The sequence below is a fragment of the Mauremys reevesii genome, linkage group 3, assembly GCF_016161935.1.
Source record: "Mauremys reevesii isolate NIE-2019 linkage group 3, ASM1616193v1, whole genome shotgun sequence".
NCBI lineage: Eukaryota > Metazoa > Chordata > Testudines > Geoemydidae > Mauremys > Mauremys reevesii.
Genome location: NC_052625.1, coordinates 155,269,245 through 155,295,482, shown reverse-complemented (window position 1 = coordinate 155,295,482; position 26,238 = coordinate 155,269,245). Strand labels below are relative to the sequence as shown.

The following is a 26,238-nucleotide window of genomic DNA, read 5'->3' as shown; positions in this document are numbered from 1 at the left end:
GGGCTAAGTATTATCGATTCTAGACCAGTAGTTCTCCAACTTTAGTAACCCGAGGACACCCATTTTCATTTAAAATTTTGCAATGGACCCCCAAATCCCCAGCTCAGCCCCAGGCCATGTCCCCACTCCACCCCTTTCCCCAAGGCCCCACCCCACCTCTTCCCACTCCCGCTTCATCCCTGTCCCTCCTTTTTCCACCCCCTCCCCTGAGCGCTCCGATACCCCCTCTCCCTTCCAGCACTTCATGCATACTGAGGAACAGCTCTTCCCCAGCATGCATGAGGCGCTGGAAGGGAGGAGGAGGAGAAATTGAGGCAGAGAGGGGGGAAGAATTGATCAGCGGGGCCCATGGACTCCCTGGAGTTCCCTCGCAGACCCCAGTTTGAGAAACTCTGATTTAAACCATTCCTGACAGTTGTTTGTCTAACCTGCTCTTAAAAATCTCCAATGATCGAGACCCCACAATCTCCCTAGGCAATTTATTCCAGTTCTTAACCACCCTGACAGTTATGACGTTTTTCCTAATGTTTAATCTAAACCTCCTTTGCTGCAATTTAAGCCCATTGATTCTTGCCCTATCCTCTGAAGGAAAGAATTTTTCTCCTTCCTCCTTGTAACAACCTTTTATCTACTTGAAAAAGTATGTCCCCTCTCAGTCTTCTCTTTTCCAGACTAAACAAACCCATTTTTCCCCCCAATCTTCCCTCATAGGTCATGTTTTCTAGCCCTTTAATCATTTTTGTTGCTCTTCTCTGGACTTTCTCCAATTTGTCCACATCTTTGCTGAAATGTGGCACCCAGAATTAGACAATACTCCAGTTGAAGCCTAATCAGCATGAAATACAGTGGAAGAACTACTTCTCGTGTCTTACTTACAACACTCCTGCTAATACATCCCAGAATGTTGTTTGCTTTTTTTGCAACAGGATTACACTGTTGACTCATATTTAGCATGTGGTCCACTATGACCCCCAGATCATATTGACCCTCAAGTGCTCTTTGGAAACAGGGAACAAACTCACTTTTGAAAGTTTTAGCCACAATCTGATAATCAGAGTAAAATATAGAACTTTGATGCCAATTTTATGGTTACTTTCCACAATATAAGAGCACTTAAAACTGAAGCAAGATGCCCTGACTAGTCCACATTCAAAGTCTGGTCATCCTATAGTAAAAGCATCATCCCTTCATCATTACAATATACAAGATCAATAATTTAGCAATTAAACAATTCTAACTATATTCTAATTATCTATTAAAGCAAAATAAGTTATCTAACTTGCAGACAGATGAAAGTTGTTTTAATTATATTAATATTTTAACAAGTGAAAATTTGCTTTTAAGATTGTGATACTATGCCCCCACATTCTTCACAGAGATACTGTTATGCTATAATTATGGCATAACTATGATGTATTTTATGCAAGATAAGGCATGTGAGATATAAAGGTTATGATTTATTAAATATAATCCTATTTGTAAGCATGTGTCTTTTTTGTATCTGAAGTTAAGAATATGGTCTATGCATCTATTACTAATGTGTTTACACCTGGGAAACAGGCACTAGATAGAATGCAATCAGTTTAGATGGCTCACTGGGAAGGGTCATTAGGGAGAACAATAGGTCTTAAAAGATGCTAATCTTCTCCCAGGAAGCCTTCCTCAGGAAGCTGCAAACAGCCTCTGAGTTATAGCAGCAGGGACATGTGACCAAGTCACCTGGTAATGGACTTCATGATAACAGTAGTGTTTTTCCACTGACCGGGGATGGGACTCAAACTGGGAGACAAAGGATTCCTGCCTTATGCAAAAACTATGCAACGCAGGGGAGTGACATCATCGTGGTTCATTCTTCATTGACTTCCCAGTCAAGAAGGACCACTGCTGTAAACACCCAAAAACAAAGACTGAACTATGGGACAAGAGCTGAGCCCAGACTAGAGGGTTGTCTGGCCTGTGAAAGGAGTATCTGGAGTTTTAAGCAGCAAGCAAGTGCAGCTTGCCTTCAAGAATCTCGGTGATCTGCCTAAAACTACGTTTAGGGTGAGAGTTTGCTACTTATAACCAATTTCTTTAGTATATTAAGCTTAGATTGCATGTTCATTTTAGCTGCTAGGTAATCTGTTTTGATCCATTTGCTATGTTTTCTTAATGGCATTTCCTGACAATCAATGGAGGATATCTTTTGAACTACGTCAATTGTCCTACGGCACAGGGAAATGCAATTTTTTTTGGGTGGCTTTACCTTTCAGATAAAGGTTTCATATTTTTGACCTTCAGCGACTTGTTATTTCATGCTTGTATATGCAAAGACATACTTTACTGCTCACATGAATCTTGCAAGGACTCTTCTTGAAGTTTTAAATAAAAATTGTGCTACAGTTTTTAAGGTATCTTCATGCAAGATTCATCTGACCCGCTCCTGTAACAAACCCCTAACCTATGTCTGAGTTATTGTAGTCCTCAAATCATGGTTTAAAGACCTCAAGGTGTAGAGAATCCTTCAGCAAGTATTCTGTATACATCTCTGCAAGAGCAGGAAATACAGTTCACAATTCTACATTTTTATTTACTAACACTTGATACCACACCCTTCTTATAAGATGGTGTGGTGAGGCGGAGTGGCCTCCCACTGAGCCAGAAGGGAAGGGACCACACTCTGAACTCTGGCGGGAAAGTCAGGCCATGCTCACCCCTCCACCAGAAGTCAGGGGGCAGAACAGGAAGTATAAAGGATGGATCAAGGAACTCAGTTGGGCTGCAGCCACCAAAGATGACAGACGCCTGCTACCCGCGCCTGAGACTGGAGACTGCAGCCGACCCCCACCAACCTGAGGACTGGCCAGGGCTACCTGCTGACCAAGGCACTGAAGTTGCCAGGATTGCCACTAGCTACCTATTGTAAGGAGTCAGAAGACACCCCAGAGATGCAAGTATACCCTGAGGGGAGGCCAGGAAATGGCCTGGGGCAGCCAACCCTACTCTGGCTGCATTTCTGCCAGAGACACAGTCAGCGTGTTGCAGCTGGATTCCCTACTGACCCAGTGGCGGAATACTCTGCCACTGTTAGGGTCCTGGGCTGGGATGCAGTGGAGTTGAGAGGGCCCATGTGCCCCTATCACCTGCCACCCCACCCCTGGGGTCGAAGTCCCCCCTCTCCAGGCCAAGGAGCCTGCATTTGCAGGCCATCCGCCGGAGCCTTTTTTTGGTCAGCCCTGAGTAAAGGCCCAGGCCACAGACTCCTTACTGCCCCACACTGACTGAGGGCCCAGGCCCATAAATGTTTGCTGCTCTGCCTGGACTGCAGGCCAGAGCCATAGGCTGGGTATTCCCAGGAACAATCCAGCCTGACTGGAGCTGGTGATATTGAAAATATCAAAGCAGGAGGAAAAGCTGCAGAAATACAGCAGTGTGTTGCTGCTTTCGAAGCTATGCAAAAAGGGGTATCTACCACTGACCAAGTTTCTACAGATCCCGCACTGTGGAGAAAACTAGATGAACAGGCAGACCTGGGTTCCTAAAGGTTTGGCTGTGTGTAGAAACACAGATGTAGAAAACTTCCTGACATTTGGGCAATTGCAGGGGAGAGAAAAAAGTTTGCCAAAGAACTTTCCATCTTTGACAAAGTTGTTGAGTAATATTGGCTTATTTGCTCTCCATCTACAAGAAATTTAGTGCTTAGCCTGTTAGCATTTAATCTACTGGAAAAAAGCTTTTTCAGAAGAACGAATTAGTGACTGGGGATTCTAGAGTGAATGTCACAGTTTCATCCATCTCTGGCTGACTACCTGGCTAAATTTGGACAGAAATAACCCACATATCTGTCCTCAACTATGTATAACACATTAATTGACTTGGTAAGAAAGAAAATTAAAAATACCATAGCAGGAGAATTACAGCAAGCCAAACATTTCTCTAATTGTTGATTCGGTACCTCATGCAGTGCATGAAGACCAACTCCCATTCATATTTTGATTCCTCAATTCAGAGGGACAAATAATTGAGTGATTCATTGTTTCAATCTTAAGAACCACAGGTGCAAAACTGGGCAAAGCTGTGGTGGCTATGATAAGTAACCTAGGTTTGGACACGTCTGCCATGGACAATTGCATGATAATGCTAGTAATATGGCTAGTTTGTCTGCAGGCTCATCTATCATGGAAAAAACTCTACTTGTACAGTATATTCCCTAAATTTACTTGGAGTCAATGGTGTTAACAGCTGCTCAGATGTAGTAATTTTGGGAAGGTTATGCAATGACTATACTCTATTTTCTAGAAGATGTCAATTCAGAGCAGAGTTTCCCCATCATGTAAATATTAACACTAGTCAGAGACTGATGACTTTCAAAAAAGTCTGCCAGATACGCAATGCTGTAGTCTTACCAATTCTACTGTAAGGCACTGTGTCAAAACAATCACAATATTCAACAAGCATTGGAAGAGGCATCAAAAATACAAATCAAACTCCTGATACTCATTTACATGCAGTTTCTCTTCAGAAGAAAATGGAACAACTGAGTGAGCACTGTACACTTTGTATTCTGTGTTGTAATTGAAATCAATATATCTGAAAATATAGAAAACATCTAAAAATATTTAAATAAATGGTATTATTGTTTAAAACATGTGATTAAACAACTGATGGTAGTTGGGATTTACCGAAAAACCAGAGGAAACGTCTGCATCCCTCAAACATGGAGATGTGAAACTACACATCTTTCCAACTGAGGGCGGCGTACCATTCTCCTGGATCCAGGGGTGGGGGATGATGGAGGCCAAGGACACCATGTGGAACTTCAGCTTCCCTAGGAAGCTGTTCAAGTCTTGCAGATCCAGGATAGGTTGCAGACTACTCTTGGCGTTTGGGATTGAAAAGTAACAAGAGAACCTCTTGTTCCTTTACTCTGGAGGAATGACCTCCACCGCACCTAGCTGCAGTAACCCCTCTACCTCCTGCACGAGGCGACTCTCGTGAGAAGTGTCCCTGAAGAGGGACGGGGAGAGGAGGTAGGAAGGAGGGGTAGAAAGCAACTGAAGGGTGTAACCCTATGCCACTGTACTGAATAACTATCGGTCCAATGTTATAGATGCCCATGCAGGAAGGAAAGGAGAAAGGCGGTTGGCAAAAATAGGAGAGGAAGGATCCTGGAACAGTCCAGTAGGTTGCCATCGGGCACACCCACAAAATGAGTGCTTGCCCACCTACTTTGCGGGCCAAACTCAATTGAGAAGCCTGCAAAGGTTGGTGGCTAGGACACTGCGTATAGCCTACGGATTTCTTATGGGGACGCTCCTGGCAAGGGTGGCTCCCCTGGCCCTGAGGCAGCTGTGGCTTGAACCGCTTGCAGGGAGGGCCGGGAACATACATGCCCAACATTTTAAGAGTTGTGCGGGAGTTCTGGAGGCATGGAGCTTATTGTCCATCTGTTCCACAAACAGGGCTTGCCCATCAAAGGTAAGGTCTTACATCGACTGCTGAGCCTCCATGGACAAGCCAGAGAGGAACAGCCTGGATGCCCAGCTGAGGTCAGGGTTTGGGTGAGGATGTCTGCCACATCCAACGCTGCCTGGAGTGTCACTGTGGCCAGAGTCATGCCCTCCTCCATGGATTGTCCAAAACTCCTCAAAGTTACAGCATTCCAGGAGGGTCTGATGGTTGGCCACCCTCAACTGGAGACTAGAGGACAAATAAATCTTACGCCCAAACAAGGCTAGTCTCTTGGAGTCCTTTATTCTTAGGGGTAGCTCTGGGTTGACCTTGTTGCTCTCTGTGGTTAACTGCTCTACCACTAGGAGTTGGGAGCAGGGTGGGTGTACAGGTACTCGTGGCTTTTGCATGGCACAAAAGTACTTGTGCTCAGCCCTTTTAGAGATGGAAGGAAGAGGAGAGAGTTTGCCACCAGATATTAAATGATCTTTGAGACCCCCTCATGAAGGGGCAAAGCCACCCTGGCCAGTGCTGTGGAGCAGAGGACATCGAAAGAGAGTCTGAGGACTCCTTTAACTCCTCCACTTGAAGGCCCAGGTTGGCAGTGATCTTCTTCAGTAGTTCCTGGTGCACTTTAGCGTCATCCAAAGGAACTGGGGGCGGGGGACCCCGTTATAGCCTCGTCTGGCGACGAGGAGAATGCCGGTGCCGTAGCATCCTCCGCAACCATTGGTGGCCCAGTGGCTTGCTCCCCTACTCCCTGTTGGACCTGCAGGGTCCTTGTGCCTGAGGTTTTGTGCACCTGAGGGGGGCGAGAGAGAGAGGCCGTCAGTCTCTGAGGCTCCGGGCACAAAGGGGAAGGCCTGGGTGAATCTCCTCCCCCACCAGTTCCATGGTGTACCATGGCACCAGCCACTGTACCAAAGGCCATGGGGCCGGTTTAGGTGCAGACAATGTAGCTGGTACTGGAACTGGTCCCACCATTAGGGAACCCTGCTCTGAACCAGGGCTGGATCCTGAGCGGTCGCTCCCATGCGACCAGGACACAGCGGAACAGTGGCTCTGCCCCGACCAATGCCAGTCACACCGCCTGGAGTCTGATCTGAAATGGGGTCTTGGGGACCAGTGGTGCTCAGATATGTGACAGCCTGGAGCCGGCAATCTATGTCTCATGCTTGACGAATGGTACCAGGATAAGGAGCAGGACTGGGAGAGGATTGGTAGCGTCGATTGCTTGACGGGTCCCCGAAGCGGTACTGTGGTCTTGGAGATACTGGGTGCTAGGACCAGTGTTCCTGGCTGGGGATGGGAGGGGGGGCGGCATGTGCTTCCAGAGGTTGGCGCCTGGTTGCCGGCAAGCTGTACCTAAAGCCTGTCTGTCAGTGCCCAACGTCTGGGAACCGAATGAAGCTGTGCTGCATCTGCCTTTCACAGTCAGAGGCGTGGCAGCTATGGGAGAGCAAGCACTGGTGGGACATCCCCCATGACGGAGAATGTTGCCGCTGAGGCGGGGACCATAGTGGTCTAAATGTGGGTTTACCCTGTCACCGGGGAACCACAGGAGCCAGTGTGGGCGGCACCAGGAGGAACATGAGATCCTGTACCACCTGCAGGGCCTCTAGTGTAGACAGTACCTGGAGCTGGCAGAGGCCTCTGCCACTATCTGGGGTGGCTGGCGGGCATTGGGCTAGGTTACCCCGCTCAGCCAGAGCTTGGGCCAGAGATCCCGATGGGGGTGAAGAGTTACCCAGCCTGGGACCTGGCTCACACCCAGTATCATCTTTTCCCTTGTGGGAAGTTGGAGACTGAGCCCATGCTGTCTTCTTGGTTGAAGCCACGCATGGGGACTGTGGCCAGCCAGTGGATGGTCCTGGTGGGGTGCTGCGTACCGAGGTCACAGTGCTCGGTGCTGAGTCGGAGCATTGCTCTGGTGCCGGGGTGAGGGCCAACTCAATAAGGATTGCTCTTAAGCAAATATAGTGCTCATTCTTAGACCCTGGCTTGAAGGACTTGCAAATTTTGCATTTTTCACTAACGAGCCCTTCACCCAAGCAATGCAGACACTAATGGGAATGGGCTTCTTGCAGCAATCACAGGGCTTAAGGCCTGGGGACCAGGACATGCCCCATCCTGAGGCAAAGTCCCGTTTAGAACCTACAAAGTCTCTAACTATAGCTAAGGAATTTACTAACACTAACAGAAAAATACATCATCATACAATAATTAATCACTTCGTATGAACAAGAAAGCAACAGCGCCAGCTGAAGCAGCAACAGTTCCAGCATGGTCACTAGTGGCAAGAAGGAAGTGAGGGTTGGGTGGAGCCGGCAGCACCCTATATACCGTGGCATGTGTGCGCATCTCCAGGGGGCGCACGGAGCCAGTTCCCTACAGATATTGCTGAGTGGGAAAGATTCCAGCACCAGTGCACGTGGTGAGCACACACACCTAAGTTGAACGGACATGAGAAAGCAGTCTAAGGAGAACTGGATTGTACAGGAGAAAAAGTAAACTGGAAAGATTTTCACTAATTTCAGTTTAATATTAGATATTACTTAGAGCCATAGTAGACAACATTTTCAGAAAGCAGTATTTTTAAGTTGACAACATCCCTTTCAGAGTACTCATTTACTGAATAAACCCCAGGCCAGGAGATTTGTTTTTCAACATTCTTTCTTTCTCCAAAAAAGTTTATACTGAGCTAAACTAGTTCTGTAGTCAGAGTACAGATGCTTTAAGTTATGACAAATATTGTCAAACCCATGACACTTATCTATTGAATCAGTGTGTAATCTGAAACTGTTTTTACTAGTTTTCTATCCATCTGAAACTACATCCTTAGTTTCAAACCACCATGCAGACTATTAAATATTTTATAACCTCAGTCATTCTGCCAGATATATGACAGTACAGATTGCAGATATGGCTGCTCAGTTTCTCCTTGATTATTATAGAAACATTATTTGCACAATGCTAGCCCCTACTAGCCCCAGAACTCATTATGCTTGGCACTGTTCAAATACACAAAGAGACAGTCCCTGCTCCAAAGATCTTATCTCAAGTGTAAGACAGGACATTAGGTGGTTATAGAGACAAGCGAGTAAAGGAAAACAATGAGACAACATATTGTCAGCATGATAGACAACTGGTGTGCTGAGACCACTGCTTAAGTGTTTCAAAAGCATAACAAAGCAGCGATTTAAGGAGGGATATAAAGGATGACAGTGAAGTGGTTTTGTGGATGTTTATGGGGAAATCTACCCATGTGTGAGAGGTAGCAAGGGCACAAGCATCAAGGTGCTGTTTCAAAGCGTAACAAATGGGTGATGAATGCTGGCATCTGTGGCACAGCAGATACAGGAGTTGTCATATCCACAGCATTTAAGAGTTGATAAGTATCATGGAAATAGACCATGAAGGGCCTTGAAAATAGACAAACAGCATATGGTTGATGTTTCAGAGAAGCAAGAAGCCAGTACATGGATGCGGGGGCATGGGGAGGGGCGGGGAAAGAGAGAGAGAGAGCGCGCGCGCATGCGCGAGAGAGAGATTAACATGGATGAAGAAACAAGCTAGGAAAATTATCTTTACAGCAGTGTTTTGATTAGATATAAGAAGGCAAGACTGCATTTATCAAGGCCAGTGAGTACGTTGCAGAAGTCAAGAGAAGATGTCAGGTTTTAGTTGCATGGATTGAAAGAGGCAGCACATCTTAGAGAGGTTATGCTGGAAGAATTGGTAAGGTTTAGACATGACCTGGATGTGAGTATCTAGAGAATGCGGAGTCTAAGGTGATACTGAAGTTACAGGCTGTATCCACAATGACTGAAAAAGAGCTTGGAATGGGATTAAGCACTCTTCTGTCCTCAAGAGATTACAATACAAATGAGACAATATGCAAGTATAGGGTGACCAGACAGCAAGTGTGAAAAATCAGGATGGGGTGGGAGGGTAATAGGAGCCTATATATGAAAAAGACTCAAAAATCAGAACTGTCCCTATAAAATTGGGACATCTGGTAACCCTGTGTAACTGAGCCTAAAACAATATTTAAGGAAACAGTAATAGGGGTGTGCTCACATAAGGTAAAGAGCGTAAGTTGATAGTTCCAAGTCAATTTCCAAAGATCCTCTGCCTAAATCATTTCAGTTATTATTGAAGTAGCTAGAGGCCCTGGTTAAGATACGGGGACCCTATCATGGTAGGCAGAGCACACTTTTGCTTTATGAAGAAAGCACAAGTGGGGGAAGGGGAGACAGACAAGGTAAATGTGAAACAAGCATGTTTCAACATTGCCAACTAGGAATATTGGTTGTGTCTTCTAGGAATCAAGGTAGAAGTGGATCTTTGGGGGGGGGGGGGGGTTGAAGGAACCTTTTCATTGTGACCTATGGACTAGCTCAAGAAGTTCATGTGTAAGAGGCAACAGAAGAAAGTTTAAAGATGCTTATTGGAGAAGCAGACAAGAAGATATTGATGCTAGCCCCTTAGTTTTCAGTTTAAACCGATTTTTACCAAAAATCCTGGATTTCACCAAAAGGTTACAATTTTGTCCGATTTTCACCCTGCTTTTGTATCAAATACATAAAAAAACTTGTATTGTATTTTCCTAATAAAACACAATACATGGCATGAGATATATGTATTACAATAATACATTAGTCTGTGTGTATATGCAAAGCTGTCTGTTGAAATAAGGCTTTGTATTAGTCTAGAAGATACACAAACAGGCACACAACACAAGCTCTGAAGTGTGTGCGCATCTGATGTACTGATGGATCTCATGCCCACCGTGTACACATTTCAAGCTGCTAGCAGATAATGGATTAAAGATTTGACACTAAAATAGTAAGAAAATGAAAATCTGTATCAGAATACATTTCAGAACACAAGGAAGTATTCAAAAAATTTTTAAAAACAAAAACAGGAGAAAAGGATGAAGTTGAGCATATGCACTGCAAATGGTGTGGCCCAGTTATTAAATGCAACTTTAGTACTATTAGCCTATAAATATTTACAACAGTCAACTGATTAGTCAAATGAAACGTTTTATTTGGGGATTAGAGATATAGTTTTCTTAAACTCAGAGGTGGCGTTGTGTTTTGAGTTCTGTTTTAGTTCTGCAGCAAATGACATTGATGAACAAAATTCAAAGCATTAGTCTACTGAATACATTTCCCCCCATCTTTCTGTCCACCAAACAAACAAAAAAACACAACCCAGATAGTCACCCAGAAAAATTCTAATAGTTTTTTGCACTGATTTTCACCTCTTTTTGTTGTTGTGGTAATAAACACTCAAGTTCCCATGAAAAATTAAATAAAATGAAAATGAAGAGCCCTATCTATCAATAACAGAAAAGATAATCTGGGAGGGGAAAAGTTGCGAATGGCCTTTAAAAGCAAAGCAAAAGACCAACTTGATATGGTGGAAAGGCAGGGTCAGTGCAGCGAGTCAAGGGATGGTAATGTGGTGAGCAAAAAGACCAAGAAGATGAAGATATGATAAAAAGATTGTTTTTTTTTTTTTTGTTTTAAACCAAAGCATGAAAAGTATTGAGCACAGGGACTGAAATTCAGTACTGACTGGGGAGCAAGCAGTAAAATATAGAATGTTAAGTCTTCTGTTTAGTTTCCTATGATTACATCTAAATCCTGGACATGTTTATTTTTTACCTCCAAAGTGTTTCAACAGTTAGGACAGTAATCAGATAAGACTGTTGGTAATAAGCAGTTTGATCTTGTTCCAAATACTGAATTTTTTCCACCATCTTACAAAATTCTCAGAAAGCTCAAGACAAGTATTTAGTTACTCAGATAGTTATAAACAAAAACCACAAGCAGCCCTTTTATTTACTATTTGTATGATTGACAGGCTAGTCCAGTCTGCTACTAGTTCAGTTATCAAAGACCCTATGGTATTAGATGACCCAAAGTATTCAAACTACCAGGTAAGAAAATGACAGACTCACATCTGCAGTGTACATTGGACCGAGTTATATGCAAGATTCATAACACTTAATTATTTGTTGTAGAAAAAAATTAGACCCAAAGTCACACTACAGGAGACCACTTATCCATCTGAATTAGTAATCTGTCTCCATACAATGCCTGTAGTCAATTTTGTAATAAAGAACTATATGCCAATGCCAACTGGCTTTCAGGTTATATACTAAAAAGCAAGATAAGTTACTAAGTGTAACTTCTTACATTAGAAGTATTTGTTCATACATCTAATTCTCCAACTCCTGATTGATTTTGGAAGTGAAATGTATATGTAAATTAAACATTAAAGAAATTGATTTCCATCATTTCATGTCTCAATGGCAGCACATGTCCCATTGTTTTTGTATTATAGAAGAGCAGGATGACTAGAAGTGTGTGACTGGGCTTTAATACAAAGATTTTTGTAGTTTCAGATACCCATTTCCTCTTCTTTACAAGCTAAAGAAATCCCCAAACTGGACTTTGTCCCACACTTTTTGTATACTCTTCACTATATCCTGGTCAAGTCAAAAGCAATATTCTATTGTATATGTAAAGCTTGTTACTGTAATTTTAATATTCTAGAAGTTACAAAGCATGCCCAATATCTTTCCCAGATGCATTCTTTTATACCTTTATATGGAGAAGTTCTAAAATGGGGAGGAGTATATAAAAGGACATAATAGTCTAATTCAGCTTGCCCATAGACTTAATGGGCAAAATCCTGGCCCCACTGAAGTAACAGGAATTTTGCGATTATCTAAAAAAATTCAGACAAAGGAACAGTATCCAGGAACTCTTAGTCTTGATATACACATTTTGTGGTGGTAAAAACTTGCAAATCCACACTAGCAAAAAAGACATCAGTTTATGTATTTTTCTCAGAATTATTCTGTTTTGAATATATCTCAACATCCTTTGACTATGGCTTAGTGATACCCAGAAGTCTTCAAACGTTTTCTTAAGTTATTTGGAGAAGACAATGGTGTATTTAACAATTCAGAATTTTCTGAGTAGTTTAATTTTTTTCACCTCCTGTAACACCACAACTATGCTGACTTTTTACTTGTGTTAAAATACACTTTAGAGACCTTCAACCCTATTCAATTTTAAGTTTTTCCTATATCGCCCATCACCATAGTATTAAAAAGATAAACTATAATCTGTTATTTTTATTAACTATTCATCTTTGGTATTCAGGTCATTACCAGTTGTACTGAACTTCACCGGTCTTACAGCATCCACCACAATTACTCAACTTGAAAAATGTAAGGGAAGACTGTCCAAAGTCAACAGTCTCTCCCCCTCCATATACAAACCCCTGTTCCTCCTCCTCAACATCCCTTGACTGCGTTCTCCAGAGGAGGGGAGGCAACTCAAGCAGCCTTCTACAGTTGTATTTGAGGTAAGCTAATCGAACTGGTCCCCATCCAGCAAACTTGATGTGCAAAGCTGACATCCTATACCTAGAGCACTGAAAGGAAAATCGCCTCCCTATTCTGCAAAACATGCGTGTGATGTCATATAGTGCAAAAGATACAAAGAACTCCAATTTCACACGCAATAGGGGAAGATTTTTCAAATATTTGGTTATAGTTCTGTGCGATGTTAAGACTATATACATTCCCTGTATGATTTAAGATCTTAAACACCTATAGTTTTCTCTTAGTAATATCCAAAGAAAAGATGGGACCTTTACATGGTAACAAGGATGTCTAGAGAGATAACAGTTAATGGTAAAAATAGTTTTGGGAAAGGGTAAAAAGGCCTCATGAGTCAGGGTTTAAGATGGTCTCTAACTATTAAGGATTAGGATAACACCATTATGGGAGCAAGTTTTTTGCAACTTCCTCTGAGGCATCTGGTGCTGGTCACTGATGGAGATAATACAGGACTAGCTGGACCACAGGTCTGATCCAGTATGGCAATTCTTATGTTAAAAACATTTTACCTTTCAATTAATAACTGAATTCAACAAATTCTATTCCTTACGAGGAAGCATACACTATTTGTCTTATTCAGATGCCACTTTGCACTATTAAGGTAAAAAGTATAATTAACTGTTTAATGCCAAGTTCAAACACACAATTCCTGAAAGAACTTACGACTACTTCCAAGTTCCTCAAACAGGAATTTCACTTTCTCCCACTCAGTGGAATTTCTCTTCTGGGGAACATCCAACGGAACGAAGGCACTATAACAAGAAAAAAAAAGTTAACACTTTAAAAAATTTGTAATAGTCATTAAAATCTTCAGAACTACAGTAGACTGCACTTAAAAGAAATATTTTAAGGGGAATCAATCTAACCCCTGAAGAAAACAAAAAAGTCTCCTACATCAAGCTGAATTATATATACACACAAAAGAATGATTTTCTTCTAGACCAATTTTTCGTTTTAGTTTATATCCCTTCATACTAGCTATGCTTTTGTATAAATCAGTTTCCAATGTTGCAAATACTCTGCCTGCAAGTTATAAGGAGTATAATAGTGCTCTCTTCAGTTAAGATAGCTATTCTAAACAGGTAGTTTATTTTCCAGTGTACAGCTCTGGGTTCTTCATACATAGAAAATAGTAGAGGGCATGTTATCAAATGCAGCAGCACTGGCCAACTGCACAGTTGAGAGCGGGACCTAAGCATTTCAGTTATCCATTTAGTGTTGGATGGCATTAACTTGCACTTTTTTATATTGCTGTAGAAAATGCTTGTTAAGCTAAAATACTTATCTTCATAATATATTTTGGCCCAATTTGAATATCCAATACACTAATTTGCACAAATATAGTCACTCAATATGTTTGAAATAAACTAGTTTTTCTAAAAAGGCCATCTGTTTCCATTTTATTCTTGCAGTTTGTATAAAGTCTCATGCTATATCATTTATGCTGACCCCATGGTCCGAGAAAAATCTGTTTTCTGACACCATGAGGTCTCATAAGAAATTCAAGCACAGTATGATTCCAACCTCCATTATTGTTCCCAACACATGCTGTGCATTTGCAGCAACACTGAACAGAGATCACCTCCTCACCTAAAAAAATAAACCCGATAAAGTGTGTGGAAAGTTGTGAGCTATTTCTTTGTTTAAAAAAAAAAAGTAAGCAGCAAATATTCTTCTCCACCCCAACCATCTAGACACTAATATTACACTGATTGTTCTGGAGTGCAACTATTTACTGTGCAACAACTTGGAACAGAGTTACTGCAAAAATGGGCACAAAGAGGAACATAATTCTGAGAAAAATAAATAAAAAGGCACACTTTTGCAAGTTCATCCTAAATTAACTGTATCCTTTCCTGGGGCCAAGAAAAATACAACCTGAGATTACTTGTAGTTAACTATTTCAGTTTTAAAAAATATGGTTAAACCAGAAGAAATTTGCTTATAACCGGAATAAGCCCAGATATTTTGGGGACACAAACTATTAAGTGTGATTTTGGGAGCTGTCCAAGAAGTTCTAAAAGTCATTTTGGCAATTGTGGGGGATGCTCAGTGGTGATTATAGATCTGTACTCCAAGGTTTGTTTTATGTACAGATTTCTGAGATGATATAAAACAATGTTAGAGAAAGCAGACAGTTTCAGCACATTCCCCCAGGCATAAGACTAGTGACTGAAAGTCAGAGCAACCTTCACAGGGTTGCTCTCAGATAGCCTGGCTAGTCAATTAGGGAGGGGATGGGGAAGAACAACAGTCTGAGGCAAAGGAAAGACTATAGTTAGGTTGTAATAAAGGCAATTTGGTAGTTAAGCTCAGGCACACCAGAAGAGCGGGGCTTTGAGGAAAGGGAGTCCTTGAGAGAGAGAAAAACTGACTAGGAGGTGCATTCTGGAAGTAAAATGGAGACCAGGCTGGGTCCCCAGAGCTCCAGGGCTTACCAAAAGAATCTAAGTTGGGTATGTTCTATTCCAGTAGCTCATGAGGGAAGCCCATCTATATTAGCTTGTAGTGAAGTGCAAGATTAAATGAGTCTAAATATGCACATTGCCTATTTTCTTTGATCCATTTGCTAATAGACATACTTGTTGCAAAAAGGATGTTTGTCACTGTAGATCACTGGACACAGGTTTCTGTCAGATCTGCACGGTGATAAGCAATTGACAGAGCATTGTAATCAGATGCCAATCCAATAGTGGAAGAACTGTGTAATTCCACTCCCAGACAGGTAAGGACATGAGACTCAATAAGACCCTGCTAGCAAGCAGATGTAGAGGACTGATATGTAGCATCAAGGAATCTTGCCCCTATGTTGTTGGGGTCTTTCTCCAGCAGCAGACTTAAGACGCTATCACTTCTGAGGTTGGAACTCCTGGTGTTGAGTGTGTTTGCCTCTGATGTCAGATGCAGACGGATATGTGGATGAGATGTGTGTCAGATCCAAAGATCCAGGCCTTGATGCCTTTACTGCTCTCACACTGAAGAGGCTAATGCTCTCAAAAGGAAGATATTCAGTCTTGTCCAGTGATTCTGAAGTAAAGCCAGAAAAGCCTACCTAGAAATATCTTGGTAACCCCTCTCCCTCCGTGCCATAATTAGGTCACTTGAGTCAGAAGAATCACAGGCAGCTCTTAGCAAATGCTTGGCCTGGATACGACCCTCATCACTATGGTCTTTGCTGCTTCCTTTTACTTCTCTGGAATGGAATCCATGGCATGCGATGGCATCCCAAAAGGCATGACTGCAGTAGGATATTAGAGCCATGTAATTGGGTATCCTGATGCTAAGAGTCAAATGAATATGCTCTTCCTCCAAATATGTCCAACTTCCATTCCTCCCTGTCCATGGTGGGGAGGAGAGGGAGGAGGACAGATGGTGACTATTCCCTTTCACTCTTGTGAAGAGACCTATAATGTTGGCTACAGGATGTGGCGTTAAAAACTAGTGGCCCTTATCTGCTAGTAGGTTCATCCTGTCTATACATTTAGAGATGGGCTGTCCCTAGCAGGTTGAGGAAAAAAAAAATAGAACCATGAAGGAGAGCTAGCTTCTATGTTGGATGTGACTACAGGATATGAAAACACAGTGATCCCCGCCCTGGAGTCTTCCAACCTCATCAACATCTAGCATCCGTTATCCTCTCTAAGAGCTCTTGAAACTGTGTACTCAGACACTGAAGGCGGCCCAATCTGGTCCTCTGGCAAGACAGCAGCTCTGATGGTCTCCAGGGAGACTTATGGGTTTTCCAGGGTGTCTATCTTTCCAGTCACCCTTGTCAGGCTGCTCTATATGATGGTTAGGAAGAGGTGACAGGAGAGCCAGTGTCTCTGTAGCACAGGCTGAGACATGGGCTGGTTGAGGATGCCAACGCTGGCATGGTGTCAGTGCCAAGGTTGAAGGTATGCCTTATGGGTCTGTAGGTTAAGTCAGCGTAGGCATAATTTGTCCTGAAAACTTCTAAGATGTCCTTTAGAAAAGCTTGTAGTAACACCACAGCAATAACTGGAGAGGTTCTTGCATGAGATCTTGCCAAGAAGCTGGTGGCTCAGGCAAAGGGGAAAGATCGAAGTTCACAGGTCTGCATGAGGGACTTCATCCCTTATGGCACTGGAGGTGCTCTGTGTTGGTCCTGGAATGAAAAGAGGGCTAGATGACAAGCCTAAATTAATCTTTCAGATGTCTGACTTGGCACCATACAACATTTTGATTAAAGACTTGAATTTTCTAAAATTAACATAGCACATAACAATTAAAACTGGCTAACGGATAGGTATCAGAACATAACTATAAAATGGATATGTTTCTAAACACATCCCATAAGGGATTGGTTGTTGGTCCTATGTTATTGAACATTTTTATAAATGACCTGGAAGAAAACAAAAATCACTAAAAGTTTGAAGAGCACAAAAATTGGGGAAGTAGGAAATAAGAGGACAGAATATGGATTCAAAGTAATCCGGATTGCTTCATATACTGGGTGCACACAATATTCATTTTAATATGGCTAAATGTAAACATACATACCCAAGTACTAAGAATGTTTGCCACACTTACTAGATGGGGATTATCGTAGGAAGCAGAGACTGACAGATTTGTGGAGAATGACTGGTTGAGGCTTCCAATAGGACACTGTGACCAAAAGGCTAATACCATCAACAATATGCTTAGACTCTGGTGGTTCACAGTGTGATGCTGCACTCCATATACTTTATGGAAATATGCTTATGAATATGACATAACTGGAATATGCTAAATACCCCTTGTTTTATGTAATTAGAAAGCTTGTAATCTACGTGTGTTCACCCTATTTGTTTGCATGTATTATTTCTATATCTAGAGTTAGGAGAATAAAAAAACCAAAACTATCACTGATGTAAACATATTAAGTTAAGGCCATTAAGGGTGCTCCAGAAACAATCAGTTGTAAATGGCCTTAGTTACTTGAAAGCCTTCCTGTGTATGTGTGGGCCAGTTCACCAGGACTGGAGACCAGGGGTCTTACACAGACATGTGACCATGTCACCTGATAATGAAATCCATCTTAAATGTGGTACTTTTACCTTTAGAAGAGGGGTGGGAACCCAGAGAGACAAAAGACTCCCACCTTCTACCAAAGCTATAAGAAGGGGGAGGAGCAGGACAAAGAGGCTGCCAGTCATGAGAAAACCGCTGCTTACCACCTGAGAGTCTGCTTCAACAAACAAGGACTGTACCAGGGGAAAGGGTTGGGCCCAGACTAGAAAGGAGTCTAGTCTGTGAAAGAAGCTTATTGGAACATCTGAGGGTGAGATACTACCTGTAATCAGTTTCTTAATGTAGTAGGCTTAGACGTGCATGTTTTTGCTTTATTTTCCTTGGTGAATTACTTTGTTCTGTTATTACTTGAAACCACTTAAATCCTACTTTTTATACTTAATAAAAATCACTTTTGCTTATTAATAAACCCAGAGTAAGTGATTAATACCTGGGGATCAAACAGCTGTTCATCTCTCTATTAGTGTAATAGAGGGCAGACAATTTACCCTGTATAAGCTTCATACAGAGTAAAACGGATTTATTTGGGGTTTGGATCCCAGTGGGAGCTAGGTATCTGGGTGCAGGAGGCAGGTAACTTGCTGAGATGTTTTCAGTTAAGTCTTCAGTTTGGGGGGGGGGGGTGGACCAGGCCCTGGATCTGTGTTGCAGAAGGCTAGAATGTCTGGCTCAACAAGACAGGGTTCTGGAAGTCCCAAGCTGGCAGGGAAAATGGGCTCAGAGGTAATTTCAGCACATCAGATGACAATCCCAGAGGGATCTATGTGACTGAACGTGTCACACACTGCCAAAATATCCATAAGCACACTGTACAGCTCTACTCCAGGCATCTACGAGCTCCACAGGATTATTAGTGATCTGGGGCAGCCAAGTTAATTGTGGGCAACTACATGACCACCGCTAATCTGTGATTGGATAGTGAGTCCACCTAGCCTCAAGCATGACCTTCAAAGCTCAAGCTGTAGGAACTTGTCTCCAAGATGGGCAACATGAGCAAAAAGAGGGCCAGCTGGAGGTGGCCAATGATGACTTAAAGCCTCTCAAGGCCAATTCTCAGAGATCTATCCTCCTTACTGTTTGCCTTTAACTATCTCTTACCCAGTAGTCACCACTGACAATGCTTATGAAATGTCCCTGATGTCTTTAAGCAGCATCCATTTTCAGATCCATATAAAAAGGAACTAAAGTATTCAGGTTTGATAAATATGTACTTTTGAATATATTTTCACCTTCTTTTGGCTCTAGACTTCATGCAGGTCCTTCATGGATGAGGCTACTAAACCAATTCTACTTCGGATATCTGTCTGGCTGCATACATTTGATGGCAGTTTACTGCCTAGATAAAGTCACCCATTACTTCCACAGTTTTTCCAGAAGCACAAGTATCTCATGGCACAACTTTTGTGCCAACTCCATGGATTTTTGTTTTTGCCCAAGAACAGCTGCTTTATGCTGGAAGCTCTCCAGTCCATCTTTGAAATAGTCATCTTCAGTCCAGATACAAATCATCATCTGCATAATCCAGGTCACTAACATAAGTTGACTTGACACTTATACCAATATTTGCAGATACATGCTCAAGGACACAATTCATTTTCCAACAGCATATGGCTGGGGCCAGGACACATCCCTGCTTCATCCTGAAACCAGTCAGAGCTATGGGTCCCATAACATACTGGTGCCAGAGTCATTAAGTGGAACTTGAATCAACCTCAGAGAATGTTGGAAAGACCAATGCCTTGCAGGGTCTTCCGCAAGGCAGCTCTATTGACATAATCAAAGACTGTCTTTATGTCTACGTATGCTGTTGTCAAAGGTTAGTTGAATTCACAATGGATCTCAGGTAAGCCTGGTAGCAAATACCAATTGCTTTGGTGACAATATCTCACAAGGAGAGGCTGGAGCATGATGACTAGGACATATGTGGTGACTTTTCTAGAATAGAAAGCAGAGAGTTATTGACCTATATATACACACTGCACTGTGTGCGCGGCCTTTCCCCCTATACAATGGGATAATAATCCCTGCCTTACACTCCATTATCTTCCCAGTAGTCTATGCCCTAACAGAGTTGGTGTAATGCTACAGTTATGGGCTTGATGGTGCACCTGAAAATTTCAGGTGTTATGCTATCAAGTCCTGCAACACACCCGCTTTGCAGGTTTTTTTTAAATGGCAGAACAACCCTCTTCCAAGGCAGGTCCATCTACATAGGTTTTTGGGGTCAGAGGCTGTATCTACTGCTAATGCACCCAGATCTAGACATGGAATTGCTGCAGGATGGCTAAGTGCAAACTCTTAATATTCTTTCAATCCACAAATATATACAAGATAAAGTTAGAAAACGCTCTAGGAACACAGAGGCTGAGTACAAATCATCCTGCAGTGGCTGAAAAAGTGACTGATGGATGCACTAATATAGGACACCACTCACTCAGAGTGCTCATGCACCTCCCAAACACTATGGCTTTTGAAGGCAGTTCCATAGCTCGATGTCAGAGGTACTAGATCCCACATGCGGGAATTCACAGATGCCCTTAAGGAAATATTAATATCAATTAGTACTGTACACCAAGTATTAGGAGGTTCTCTTCCAGGATTGATAGTCTTCTGTAGATCGGACGTTCTGTTCAGTGGGACCAAAAATCTAGTTTATTGAACAGAGCAGATATTCATATCATGTGGCAAGAGCTAGCATTAGCAGCAGAAAAATGTTCTTAAAAGACACAAATAAAATGAAGCATATTCAATTAGATCAATTAAGGCATGGCATTATTTGCATACATTCTTCACATTTACAGACATTCCATCTTAGGAGGTATGCATCCTGGCAGAAATCCCAGCATGGTCCCCCTTCCAGCAACTGACTGCAGGGATGCACAACTTCTCCTCTCTAAATCAGTGCCCTGGAATTGGCTGTTGGAGCTTCAACCATCCAAATCTTTTACAGCTACTTTGGAATCACTATTTGTCTGGTAAATTTTGAACCCTGCTTTAAACTATCTGATAGCAAGTAGGAAGCTCAGCTTTAGCAAGACTGACTAGCAATTTGAGACCATCATCTGCTAATGTCAAGTCTGAATAAAAATGTGAAGCACAATAAAGAATCAGCAAAGAATCCTGTGGCACCTTATAGACTAACAGACGTTTTGCAGCATGAGCTTTTGTGGGTGAATACCCACTTCTTCGAAAGTTCCGAAGAAGTGGGTATTCACCCACGAAAGCTCATGCTGCAAAACGTCTGTTAGTCTATAAGGTGCCACAGGATTCTTTGCTGCTTCTACAGAACCAGACTAACACGGCTACCCCTCTGATACTTGACAATAAAGAATGTTACAGTTAGAGCTACCAACCTTATCAAAAACTTTATACTACGCCATTAATACTTTCAGGACTAATGCATGTTTCTTAGCACTAGTCTTAGAAAAGTGATTAAAAAAAAAAGAGTCAATCCATGGTCCAGGAATACTTGACTCTCACCCCTATTCAGCATTATCCAAACTTTAACTTACTGGAGATTGCAGATGCATCTACATCCCCCTTTACTACATCTACATACTTAGCTAACAGTATGAAAAATGCCACTGTTTTAAAGATGCACTGTGAAGAAAAAAAAGTTTCAGTGGTTCTTTACTCCTCTTCTCTAATATAAGAGATTGCCTTAAACTTGACTGTCTAGTTGTTTGCATTTGAAATAAAGAACATTAAGTCCTCACAATCTTCTGTTCACTGGTCTCTGAAGTAGGTAATAAGATCTTCAGAACTGTTATCTGCATTTGGAAAGCACCCAGCATGTGTGACGCTTCCATAATCTAAATAAGGTTATTTGAAGTGTAAAGAAAAAAAATCAAGAAAATCTTGAAGGCTTTTATCAGTTATCATTCTACATCAAAGAAACAGTAATGTGAAGCCTTTTTTGCTTTGAAGTTCACCTTTAAGGGTTAAAGAAACACTGCCAACTACTTTGTCCTAAAAACATTTAACCAAAATTGGTAGGAGATTTAATGCTTTTTTATTTAGATGTCCTTAAATTGCACGTATCCATAACTTTTGAAACCTGCACATTAACTGTCAGCTATTCAGAGCAGGGATCATTTTTACTAGGTATTTATACATCACTGAGTATAACTCTATAATGATTTTTAGAAGGTTACACATTAGCATGTTATCTGAGCACTTCCCCCCCAAAAGTAAATAGGGTCCTGGCCCCATTACAGCTCCTGGACACTAATTTAAATACTAATAAAAACTTGAGGAAAAACATTAGCTAAATTAGGGATGTAAATATTTTAAAAGTTTAACTGATTAAACCGAGAAGGGCTGGGGCTGCTGCTCTGGCTGGTCGGTAAAGCCCGTGGGGTGGGAGTTGGCCAGCCCACAGGGCTGGAGCTTCTCCAGTGGGCTTGGGCTGCTCCACCCTGCCAACTGCTGGGGGTTAACAGTTAGGCTGGGTTAACCAGTAAGCAGTAGTCTTACCGGTTAACAGTTTACTATTTTACATTCCTAAGCTAGATACTGAAACATTTTACATATGCCAGCTCCTACAGGAACCAGAGTTCACAAGCACAATGTCATGGCAATTTCAGTCACTCCTTTGCTTTTAGTTTGGAAAAAACATAAGCATTATCTGTATTTACAGATGCCTTAAAAAAGTTTTCTAAAGATCAAAAGCAGCCACAGAAACTCACTTGCAGCTGTCATCCTGGTTTCACTCTTACGAAATTAGCGACCACATTTTCAGTCTACTTTTGGGTTGATTGGGCTTCCACTGAGCAAAGTTAGTGGCACAGTATTAATTGCCGCAGAGGCTGCAACTCTGCAGCCTTTCAAAGCAGAATCTAAAGTAGTGGCACTGAACTAGTATAAGCCATGGGACAAAAGGGCCATGGTTAAACTGAATTAAGCATGGTTGGTGGAGTACAAACATCTGCCTATTGATCTATAGCAACTCCTGACCTTCAGTCAATAAAGTTTCAGTCCTGGGCACCTACAGCAGAGTCAGCTATGTAGTTCATATCGGAAATCTAGTAATGAGAAGAGTTCTTTTCATCTGTGATCTAAGCAGGGTTTTAACTTTTTGATCCAAGTGGTGAAAAAGGTAAGGTCAACTATCAATTGTTCCTCACTTCACTGAGGAAATGGACCAAATGAAGACCTCTGAATCCCTCAGTCTGGAAAGAAGCCTAGAACAGGACAGAAGAAGGTTGCTAGGCTTCCAGGAACAATGGAAGTAAGTGTCACTCGCAGGAAACCCAGAGAAGGTGAAATCCTTCACTTGTTTTATGCAGTGGGCCTTGAGACATTAGGAGAACTATAATATATTCCAACGGGAACAGGAAGGGAAGTGCAAACAGGTAAACAAAGTTATTCAGGAATATCAAGAAGCCTGGACAAACAAAAAATGTCATTAAGAATCTATGAGGTAAAAGTACCAGTAATCGTCTTCTGATGCAAGAAAACCAACACTACCAACCACAGTGAGTCTGAAATAATGGTCTGCATACCAAAGAACAAAACTTTATTTCGAAGACCAAAACACAAGATTAGGTCAAATAAGATTAGTTATGTAATACACGTAATTAGTAACAAAAGTCTGACTAGATCCAAGAACAATGAAGGTGTAATACTACAAGTGAAAACGCCTTACTAAGATTCATAGGTATGTTATTATGGGCAAATTCTCCTTGAATTAGTAAACAAGATCTAAGCAGTATTTTGAATGAGGACAACACAGAAAAGCACTGGATGATTCTTGCAAGAGAAAGACCTTTTGGCAAAGGAAATTAAAGTTGTCACACAAGCACATGTACTGAAATATTGAGATAAAGAGCCTATGATCCCAGTTGATACAAGATCACATTGGTTGTTGTCTCCCCTTCTGCAAGGGGACTGTCCAGTGGCATATGCTTCCACAGCACTGACTGAAACGCAAAAGAATTAAGTTAAGACTTAACAGAAATGCTGCAAATTGGTTTTGGTTGCAAGCACTTTATGCATAAAATTCATCAGCTGAAAGACTATAAGCAATTGGAAGGCATATTGAAGAAGACATGGAACAAAGTAAACTACTATTTACTTCAGAAAAAAGTTGCGGAAGTACTCCTTTAATCTGAAAAGACAAGGTAAGAAGCTTCTTACAGCAGTTAGGTTTTCAAGGAGCACCTATGAACAAAAGCAAGGGGCTGCAGAATGGTAATTTGAGGTAGAAGGCCCAATATTACATTCGCAAAACAAAATCTGAAACGCAAATGAGAAACAGTGACATAACAGCTAGTAGCTTGAGTATAATTAAGTAGATGTATCAGTGCTTTTGCTATTGACCATCCAATATAGTGGACTGTAGAGATTTGTGCAGTGTCTTAAGACCATACACCATACTTCAGGTCAGAAGTAAAACTGAGTTAATTTTTTTTCCAAATAGTCAATTCAACAGAAAAATGCATGGGAGAGGCACCAAAATGGTTGACAGTTTTGGGTCAAACTTGTGTACCATTTTTTGTTGGCCAAAACAATTAACCCAACTTAGAAGTATCAGAGCATTCACCTGACTGCCTTTGCAGCTGCCTTCTCTTAGGAAGCCCTTTCCTCTTTTCTCAATCAGACTGTAGTGGACATGGTTGGCTTCTCTCCAGTTCCCGATACTCATAATTGCACCTGCCTCCCACTTTTCACTCTGCCTGTCTAACAATACTGCATCTGATTTCCTTTCTTCTCTCCCCCCCTTCATGTTGCTCTCTTATACCATCCACCCAACTCCTTCCTATCAGCCTTCCACCAATTTAGACTGACTCTCTCTCTCTCTCTCATCTCCCAACCTCCTTAGTGAGCTCAACTCCATGCCCATAACCATCCAACCCACTAGCTGCACATTTTCTTGTTCTCATCTCTTCATTTGACTTGCAGCCCTGGTGCAGTTCTCCCACTCACCAAAAGCCTTGATTTGGTCTTCAAGTACTGCTCACTCTCTGATCCCTCAGTGACCAAGCTTCATCTGACCATTACCTGATCTCATTCAGTCCTACCCATCAGCTCCTACTCCACATACCCTCTAACTGTTCCTTCCATGACTTGCAGTCCAATCACCATTCCGGACATTGTGTCTGTTCTCAGCCTTCTCCTCTCTCTCATTAATATCATTTATCCTCTCTATGCTTCATTCTTAACTCTTTTGTGCTCCCCCATCTCAGGCTCTACCCTGGCAACCCCTAGCCCTGGTTCAACTTCAACATCTGCTTTCTCCTCTCCTTTTGCATTGCATCTCTGACCTAAGTCTAGCACCCAGATTGACTTCACTACAAGTTCATTCTCTTCTCCTACGGCTCTGCCATCTCTTACTAAAATCTACTATTTCAACTTAATTAAATCCTATACCCACAATCACAGCCACTTTTTGCCACCTTTGATTCATTTCTCAAACCTTCCTCCTGGCTCCCCTTCTTTCTGCATAGAACTCAATTTCTTTCGAAGAGAAAATTAAAAACACCCCACCTTGACAGTCCCCATCTCCTTGCTTTCCCTTCCCCTTCTGCAATTGTCCCCTTTCTCCCGTCAGACTCAGAAGTTTCTTGGCTGCTTTCTAACCCTTTCACTTGCCCCAGAGATTGGATCCCATCCCCTCATGTCCCTTGCACCCAGTCTCATCCCCTCTTTTATTCTTTTCCTTAACCTCAATCTCCCCTGACTTTCCCTCACAACACAAACATGCTTTAATCTCGCATCTTAAAAATATCCATCTTTAGCCCTATTTGCCTCTAGCTAACACCCCACACCTGAACTCCCTTTTATCTATAAGATCTCAGTGAAATTTAACAAATTATAGAAAATGCAAGTTCTGCAACACTAATGCATTTTGTAAATTCATGTCTACTTCAATGAATTGTTTTGGTTGCAAATGTCTGAAAAATTTAATGTTTCAAGATTGCGAAACAAAAAACTTTACTCAAAGTTATTTGAAATTCTTGGATTTTGTTTAAAGACTTTTAAACATGAGAAGTCAGACAATTTCTCCTCTTTCCCTCTCAAACTTTGTGATGGTACTAAAGGGCTCTTGTCTTTCATACCCTTCTGTTTTTCCTTTACATCTTATGTCTCGGTAATTTCACCTGCAATCAAAACCATCTATATATTGACTACCCACAGATCTACCCCTCTGCTCCAGAATGGTCATCTCCTGTCCAAACTTTGTGCATGTTTATAAGGAGCTCTTCCCAAGCATGAAGGGCAATATGGGAGAAAACATTGGAGAAGGTGTTTGTATGAAGATTTAACAAGTGGGTCACAGAGGCCAGTGTCAACATTGATTGGCTAATGACACTGGCCTCAATCACCACTTGTTAAATCTTCATACAAAC

At 41.9% G+C, this 26,238-nt stretch overlaps 1 protein-coding gene across 3 annotated transcripts in view; it reads right to left on the bottom strand.

Moving 5' to 3' along the window:
• The window catches only part of LMBRD1 (LMBR1 domain containing 1), a 220,194-nt gene that overhangs the window by 149,351 nt on the left and 44,605 nt on the right, over positions 1-26,238 (bottom strand). For all 3 annotated transcript variants that reach the window (XM_039531144.1, XM_039531145.1, XM_039531146.1), the window contains exon 6: positions 13,520-13,608. In XM_039531144.1, the coding sequence (XP_039387078.1) occupies positions 13,520-13,608 (89 nt within the window). The remainder of the gene's footprint in view (positions 1-13,519; positions 13,609-26,238) is intronic.